Source organism: Peromyscus californicus, unplaced genomic scaffold (genome assembly GCF_007827085.1).
Source record: "Peromyscus californicus insignis strain IS unplaced genomic scaffold, ASM782708v3 Scaffold_7__1_contigs__length_154581171, whole genome shotgun sequence".
Taxonomy (NCBI): domain Eukaryota; kingdom Metazoa; phylum Chordata; class Mammalia; order Rodentia; family Cricetidae; genus Peromyscus; species Peromyscus californicus.
Window position 1 is genome coordinate 64,973,532 of NW_026294595.1, and position 8,761 is coordinate 64,982,292.

The 8,761-nt window shown below is 40.1% G+C and overlaps 1 protein-coding gene across 1 annotated transcript; it reads right to left on the reverse strand.

Moving 5' to 3' along the window:
* Positions 1-7,490: 7,490 nt before the first annotated feature.
* LOC128101718 (olfactory receptor 4C15-like) lies at positions 7,491-8,456 on the reverse strand. Its single transcript, XM_052725038.1, has one exon. The coding sequence runs from the start codon at positions 8,424-8,426 to the stop codon at positions 7,491-7,493; it is 936 nt and encodes a 311-aa protein (XP_052580998.1). The 5' UTR covers positions 8,427-8,456.
* Between the last annotated feature and the right edge of the window lie 305 nt (positions 8,457-8,761).

An 8,761-nucleotide genomic window follows, 5' to 3' on the forward strand; every position in this document is an offset into this window, starting at 1 on the left:
GAATTCATCATGGTTGCTGAACAAAACATAAATTAGGAATCCAAATATTCCTCTCTCACTGTATCTGGCATTTAAAGAGGTTTCCTTGAGACATCATGAATCTGTGAGACTAATTTTTAGTTCTCTCAGGGTTTGAAAATGTTCTGGTCCCAAGAGATTCAATGACACAATTTTGTGAAACTTTCCACTTGTTTCAAAACTTAAAATGTTTCCATGTCCATCTAATGCTATGCTGTGTAGTTTTGTAATTTGGATAAGGTTTTATTTGCTCATAATTTCATATACCATAATTTTCAGAAAAGGTAAATTGTTCTACACTGGATGGAATACAGTGCTTCTGTGCATAAACTAGGCAAAAAGTCTTGTGTCAGAAGGAATCTATCTTTAAGGAAAATATCCATTGTGTTGTTAAACACTATTAAAGACTTCTTAGTAAAGTATAACTTTTTTATACTTTTATATTCAGTAAAATATAATTATTTTGTGTATAAATATAAGTGAAGTATAAAATAATAGAAATATTTTTACCTCAAAGAATATTCGTGCTTTATAGCTCCTTATTTTTCACAATTCCACACACTTACCCAATGAAATATGATCACATTGGCCACCAATATCTCTTCCTTCTCCACTTCCCTTTAATGGCATCCTTTTCTCATTATCATCTTTTTCCTCTGACAGTCATATGTTTTTATAGACCACTGAATTTGATGAGGGAGGCTTGTGTGAGCATGGTTGGTGCTTATTTCTTGGCTTATGGGGCCACTTACCCAAGGCTACATAGGTGAAGAAAATACTGAACTACTCTGCTTGGCATATAAATTTAACTATCAATAACTTCTCAAAAAGGAGTAGGGATTCCTGCGATCATCTCAAATCAGTGATGGGATGTCCTAATCTTACACCTGGCATGTGTTGGTGTCTATAGTGAATGCTTGTGAATGGTTGCAATGTCCGTGCTACCTCTATCAAACAACTTACTATAGCATAGCTCTCTAACCCCCAGGAACAAGTATATTACAGTAAAACACCAGAAAATGTTTCCGTTAAACACCAGTGGTATTAAGGTGGAAGCACATGGGAAGAATGATGGGGGATAGCCCACAAGGTGTTGGAGAAAGTAAAGAAAAGGGAAAATAGTGTAATTATGTTTTTAAGAAATTTTCAAGGGATACAAACAACAGCAACAATAAAAAAGAAAAGGGGGACGATATGAAAAACTACTTAAACTTTTTAGACTTGTACTCAGTTCCATATCCTTTAGATTACAAAATGTTCCCCAAAATCCGTATGTCTCATGTTTATCATCTGTAAATGGTTCCAATAGCAAGGAGTATCATTATAGTTTAGTGGGCATTGCTATTGTTTCACAAAGCCTTCCTACAGAGAACAGCAAGTGCAGTAGGAAGTCCCAAGGAAAACAAAGCTCCACATTCATCTAAACATTAAGTAAATCTTAGCTTCACCTTTCATATCCCAATTAAGATGTTGACTAATGTTAAGCAAAATAAGTGTAATTATATTTCCAATAAAGCAATTTCTAAAATTTGTTTTAAAACATTCACTGAAGTGTACAGCAGGATAATGTTTTATTATTACAAGGGATATAATTTCAAATTAATTAGAAGATGACTGACCTAACACAAGGTCCATTCTGAATTGAATCTTTCAACAGTAAAAAGATAGTAGTTGCAAGTTAAGTTAATTACAAATAAAATATGTTATTTAGATTACATAAGCATATCCCTGTTTTCTTCACTATCTTGACTACTGAATATATACATAAAGCAGTATAGCAGAATCAAGTGAATCCATGTAAGTGATATGATGGAACCCTCTGTTCTATCTTCTTTGTGTTCATCTGAAATTAGATCAAACTCAAGAGTGCTAAGGATAAGAGAGTAAGTGATCAACCCTACATGGGACAATTATGTTTCCCCTGCACCATTACCAATGCTCAGAGAACAATATGGAAGAGAAGGAGAAAAATGTAATAGCCAGGGAATCGGAAGGAGTGCTCTGAAATGTCTTCTGGACATGATGTAGCTATTACCTTCATGAACTCACAATAACTGTAGTTACTGCAAAAGGTAAACAAAGACAAATTCTTGTACTAAATGTAGAAGATCATTTCCAGGCCCCTGTCATATTGAAGAGGTATTTACCCTTTAAGTTTATAGGGAATGAAAAAAACATTTTTTACTAAGGATCTGGCCACTAGTAGATTACCAGTAGTAGATGCTCCAGTAGCTGGCACCATATACAGGTGCCTATGGATAACATGGGTATATGAATTTAGCTGATTATCAAAAAGGAAGAGATTTGTCATGTTAGGCAGGGCATATGACAGTTGATATTGGAGGAATTTGAAGAGAGGAATGAATGTAGAAAAGTTTATGTTTAATTGTATGCATGTGTGAAGTTTTTGAATATTCATAAAATCTAAAAATATGTTAAAATTAGGCCAAATACAATGGTTAGTAGAAAAGAATTATTCATTTCCTTTTCTCAAACTGGCAAAAAAATAGCTTTGTGTGTTATGCATTTGTCATAGAAACAAACAAAGAGACTGTTCAAGTCTATTCTGCACTTTCTTCTCTATTGTCTTTAAGGTGTCAGGTCTTTTGTTGAGGCCATTGATCCATTTGGATTTAAGTTCTGTGAAGAATTAGATGAAGAGTGCTAGATTCATTTTTTTTCTGCACATGGCTATTCTATTGTGCCAACACCATTTGTTGAAGGTACTATATTTTCTCCAGTTGTTGGTCTATGACAAAAAATCAGTTTATTGTAATAGACTAGGCTTATATGTAGATATTAAACTCTATCCCACTGATCTATGTATCTGTTTTCATGACAGTATTATTAATTTTTATTGTATGTTTGTGTAGTATAATTTGAAATCTGGAAGACAAGAGTGGTATGTATTCTCTAACAAGTGGTTGTTAGCTTTAAAGCTTTCAATAGGCATGGTAAATCTGTTTAACCACAGAATCTGAGTATAGAGTGATAGAGTGAGAGACTACTGAGACTGTAAGATTAATTAGATTATACAGTTATACAGAGAGTGAATAGAAAGAATAAGATAATTAAATGAAGGGGGGAGAGGAAGGGGGAGTAAGGGAGAGAATATAGGATAAACTGCTAATACCATGGGCCATTTGAGAGGTCATATATAAGCCTATTGCTGCAGAACCTCCTTAATATATGTGTGTGTATGTATAAAATCAGTCTAACTATAATCAACAAATAATGAAGAAGACAAAGTCACAAGACATCTCTCATGAGCAAGTGAAATAGCCAGGGCCAGAAATGGATCATATCTGTTTCAGTTGTTGGACAAAGCTGCCCCATGGAAACCCTCAAGCAGGCAATTGACAAGGCCACTGGTTTCCTTCTACAAATTTATGGTAAAGCCCTGTTCCTAAAGACCATATTTACATATTTCATTGAGGATGGAGAAGTTGAGCTCGTGACTATCAAGAGCCTTCACCTCTAATGAGTAGTGTTCATAATACTGAAAGGTAGTCTGCACAATACCAGAAGAGAAAGTTAACCACTAATCCAGCTACAAATGTTTAATATACAGTGGTGTCCTGCCTGCAAGATACACTAGTTCAATAGTGGCACTAAAGTTGTGGGAGTAACTAACCACTATTTGAATGGACTTAAGGCCCACTCCACAAGATGGAACCCATGCCCAACAATACTTGGGTAGCTAAGATCTTGAGATTAGATAACAGAATAGTATTGTTCTGCTAACAGAACTTAGAAACAAAATGACTCTAAATGACATGCTGCTAAATCCATAGATCAGCACCTCACTCAGCCATCATAAGAGGTCATCCTCTTGCAGGAGACAGTAACTAATACAAAGATCCACAACTGGGCAATGTTCAGACCGTGAGACATCTTGACACTCTCAATTCTAAGTGGGATGTCTTCCTCAAAACTCTCCCCTCAAGGAGGATATGGCAGCTGTGCAGAAGAACAGTCAGAAAGGCTGTAAGACCCAGTGGGACTGAATGACAACAAGGAAACAGACCCTTCCAGAAACAACAGGACTAAGACACATATGAAGCCACTGTGGCAGCATGCACAGGGACATCAAAGGTCCAAGCCAGATGGGGTGCCAGTGCTGAGAAGTGAAGTGGACAAGAACCCCCATACCTTATCAGGAAGCTATCTCCAAATGACACCTGCTCACAAAGGAAAACAGTTTTCTCCAGTAGAGTCTCACTGGAATATACATAACACACTTACATGGAAGCCCTGTGCCCAGCAATAATGGTCAAAACAAAATGAACTCAATGGTACTTTTTTTGGAGACTTTTTGTCTCATATACTTTGTTTGGGCATTTTAAAAAAAGGTTTTATTGATTCTGTGTGGATTTCACATCATGCATGATCCCATTCATCTTCCTGTCCTTTTGTATCTATCTACCTGCCCTCTGCCCTTGCACCATCCGCCCCCCCAAAAAAAAATTTAAAAGAAAAATCTCATCATGAAAGTTGAAGTGTGACACAGTGAGTCACACAGCAAATCCTTTAATACACATATCTTTACTTAAAGATATTCATTGCAAAGAGTCATTGGTCTGGTTTGAGGCCTCTGGTTCCTTATACACTATTGATACTGGGCCCTCACTGAGACTCTTCTTGGATATCCTGTTGCTGCCCTGTGTCACGGAGATCCTGCAGTTTTGGATCCACAGGATCAACCACTTCACAGTGCTATAGCAGATCATAGATAGGGTGGATATTGCATTGGGCCAGCTCATCATTCTGGGCCTGGGTGGTTGTAGGGTTGGTCAGTCTGCCAGCTGTCCCCATCCTCACCACCAGGGTGAGCTCTACAGCATTGTCTCAGCTAGTTTACCCTATACAGCAAGGAGTAAAGCTGACTCTTCTGTTTTCATGGCCTCAGGGGTGGCTCACCCACAACTACACCACCAGGGCCAGCTCTACTGTGTTGCTCAGACAATGTGCAGGGGCTGCTCTCCAAAGTGCTGCAGCTGGTGAGGGGCAGGAACGTGTCTCCTGCTCATGATCTTACAGACAGCTCTCTCACTTGCCACAGGCAGCAAGGGGCAGGGGGTGGGGAGGGTATATGTCAGATGAGGGGCAGGGTCAGCTCTCCTACTCTCAAGCCCTCCATTCCAGGTCATGCACACCCCTGCCAACAGAGCAGCTCTACCATGCTGCCTAGGTGAGGTACAGGGCGTGCCCTTCTGAATGTTGTTGCCAGTGAGAGGCAGAACCAGCTCTCATACTCTCAGGTCTGAGGGGCCAGCTCTCTAGCCTACCACAGGTGGCTCACATTCTTGGTGCTGGCTCACCTGAGCCCTTGTTGACAGGATCAACTCTACTGTGTTGTCCATATAAGGTACAGCAGGGCCCGCTTTCCCAAGTGCTGCAGTTGATGAGAGGCTGGGCCAGCTCTCCCACTTGCCACAGGTGGTGAGGGACAAGGGGAGGGCATCTTTCCCTTATCCACACCACCACAGGACAGATGAGGAGGACAGGACCAACTTTCCCACTCTAGCACATTTAGTGCTAGCTCACTGGCACCCCTACCCCACCCCCAACTGCCTAACCCTCCCTAAACCCCCACCACTCCCACCTCCCCCACCCACCCTGAACAAGGGACACTCTATTGTACTGCCCATGTGAGGCTTAGGACCTGCTCTCCCTGGTGCAGCAGCACCAGAGGGACAGGACCAGTTCTCCCTAGGGTTGCAGCCATTGAGGCAGGGGTGGGGGGTGGGGGGTGGAGGGTAGGGGTGGAGGGGTGGACAACACTGTAGAGTCCTATCGCTTCAGCAGGGCCACAGACCCAGGCATAGGCCTTGGAAGCAGCTGAAGCCCAGACATCACCATGGTCCAAGGTGACAAGCAGGCCACCTACCTCAGCCCACTCTTCACCACCTGCCTTCACCACTTCAGATCTCTCTCTCTCCACAGGATGTGAACCATTCTGTCTGTCTGCCTGTCTCTCTCTTTCCCATAACCCACCATGTATTTGCTCACATAATAGTGCCTGACTGCCTGGAGCTACAGGGGACCAGGTTGGAGAGTGTTTCACCTCACAGCCAGGGCAGGCCATCCTGGAAGGGGTATGGGTCTTCTACTCAGTCTTAATGATCCTGGGCAAGTCTTTTGATTTTTGTGTTTTTATGTTTTATGTGTCTTTGTGTGCCTGTGAGTACATGTGTTTCTAGTGCTTTTTCTTTTCTTTTGTTTTTCTGTTTGTTTTGTCTTATTCTCTATTTTAGTGGCCTGTTTGTTTTCTGAAGAAAGAGACAAAGAAGTCACGGAGTTGGATGGGTGTGGGGGGTGCTGGGAGAAGATAAGGGAATGGAAACAATAATAATAATATACTATGTGAAAAAATTACTTTTCAACAACAGGAAAAGAAGTCACATGTACAGGAACGCCTAGAGGTCAGGTTCTGTTTCAACATCTCCGTATTTCTAAGTCCTGGAGTCTCAGGGTGTCACTTAGAGACTTGTTTTCTCTTGAAATGATTTCAATATTTTTCTTCTCCCAATTTCAAATACACATTTATTTTGCCAACCATTTTTAATGAAACAATGGGAATAACAAGGATCCAAATAGTTAAATGTTCTCAAATACGTAATTAAATAAACGAGAGGATAAAACTAAGCTGACTTTCACTTTTGTAGAACAATCCTGAATGGTCTTTCAGAGTGAAGGTGTGAACTCAGAAACACAAATTCTCACTCCCACTGTTGATGTCCTCTGTATCTAAAGATGCCATCCATTAAAGATTCTCGAATGTAGTATTTGTCCAATAAAACATTCACTTCTTTATTATTTTCATTGAGTTTTTCAGGTGTACTTTTTGTTAGTTTGTGTTGGTGTGTATGTTATAAACACATGTGAGTACATGTGAAGGGTAAATAGTATGTGTGCCCATTAACATTGATACGGAACCAAAAGAAGTCACTGGCTATGACTTTCTACCTTATTTTCTTAAAACCAATCTCCACTGAACCTTGAACTCACTGTGCACCAGATAAATTCACAATGAATTTAAACTCTGGGATCATAAATCTCCTGTGCACCAGTACTGAATTAAAAATGTGCTTCTACCATGTTAGCAATGGCATAAAAGTTTCTGGAAAGTAAATCGCAAATCATCATGTTGGCATATCAAGTTCCTTTATCCAATGAAAGTGGAATATTGTAGTGGGTAGCTGTTCCAGGTTTGCTTCCAGTAACTGTCATGCCTAGGAGGGGGGGGGGCAAGAGAGGAGTCCTTAAGACCTAGATGTGCTGGCTCTCTTGGTTCCTGAATCCTAGACACTGGAGGTAGACCAAGCAGAGTTCTCCAGAGAACACCACTGGACTGCCCTTCACCTCTCCTGGACCCTGTAACCTATCCTTTTACTTGTAAGTTACCCCACAAAATAAACCTCCCCTTTAACTAGGTGGAGTTGCCTTAATACTTCCACCAATAGAATATTTTAAAATTTATCAGAAACCACTGTCAATCTCTTCCACATTTTTCTGATAGCATTCATCATTTCCTTATTTCTGAAAGTGTAAACCATAGGATTGAGCAATGGTGTCAGGACATTGACAAATATAAGCATATTTTTCTCAAAGGACAACGCAGATGTAGGTCGTGCATATATTAATATACATGGGACAAAAAACAAAAGCACAACTGTAATGTGGGATCCACAGGTCGAGAGAGCTTTACGGCGACCTTCTGAACTGTGGCCTCTCAGAGAGAACAAGACAACACCATAGGAGACAAGCAATAAGGAGAAGATTATGATACAAATAGCCCCACTGTTGGCAAATACTAAAAGGACAAAAATGCGTGTGTCAGTGCAGGCGAGCTTCAGTAATGGAAATAAGTCACACATGTAATGGTCAATGATATTGGGTCCACATAAAGGCAGCTGCAATGTGAAGATAATTTGTATGATAGAATGCAAGAATCCTCCAGCCCAGGATATTGCCACCAAAATGCCACAGAGCCTCCGGGTCATGATGGAAGAATAGTGAAGGGGCTTGCAAATGGCTACATAGCGGTCATAGGCCATAGATGCCAGGACAATCACCTCCGCCCCTGTGAAAAAGTGGACTGTAAACAGTTGTGTCATGCAACATTCAAAAGAGATGGTCTTCCTTTCATAAAAGCAGTCTGTAATTATCTTGGGTGTGACAGTAGAAGAAGTACATGCATCCAGGAAGGATAAGAATGCCAAGAACAAGTACATAGGGGAACCCAGCAGTGCAGGGCTGTAGAGGATGGTCACCACAATTACTATGTTGCCCCCAATAGTTGCAAGGTAGATCAACAAAAATACAAGAAATAGTATTTTTTCCACGTCTGGGTTTTGTGAAAGTCCCAGGAGTATGAACTCAGTGACAAAGCTCTGGTTTTGCATGATTCATAAGAAGACAGTGAAAGTAAACTTTATTAATATAAAATCTTCAATTACAACAAAAAATGATGCTAATAAATTTATAATATTACCATCAACAAGATGGTACATCCTTATGAAAATTACCTTGATTGAGTCTCTTTCACCTGAAAACAAAATACTAGAACACTTCTGAAGGCTATAGTTGTTATCCTGAAGAATTGAAGCAGAGGTGAATTATTAAATTCTTGAAAGTAGTCACAATTCAAACACCATACACAAAGACATTTACTCGTGTGAGTGGTAATAAATAGCTCATCTTTGAATTATCAGCATTTGTAAATCTGCCGACTTTTCTT

Coding starts and splice junctions, on each gene's coding strand:
- LOC128101718 (XM_052725038.1), bottom strand. CDS start 8,426: ATGCAAAACCAGAGCTTTGTCACTGAGTTCATACTCCTGGGACTTTCA.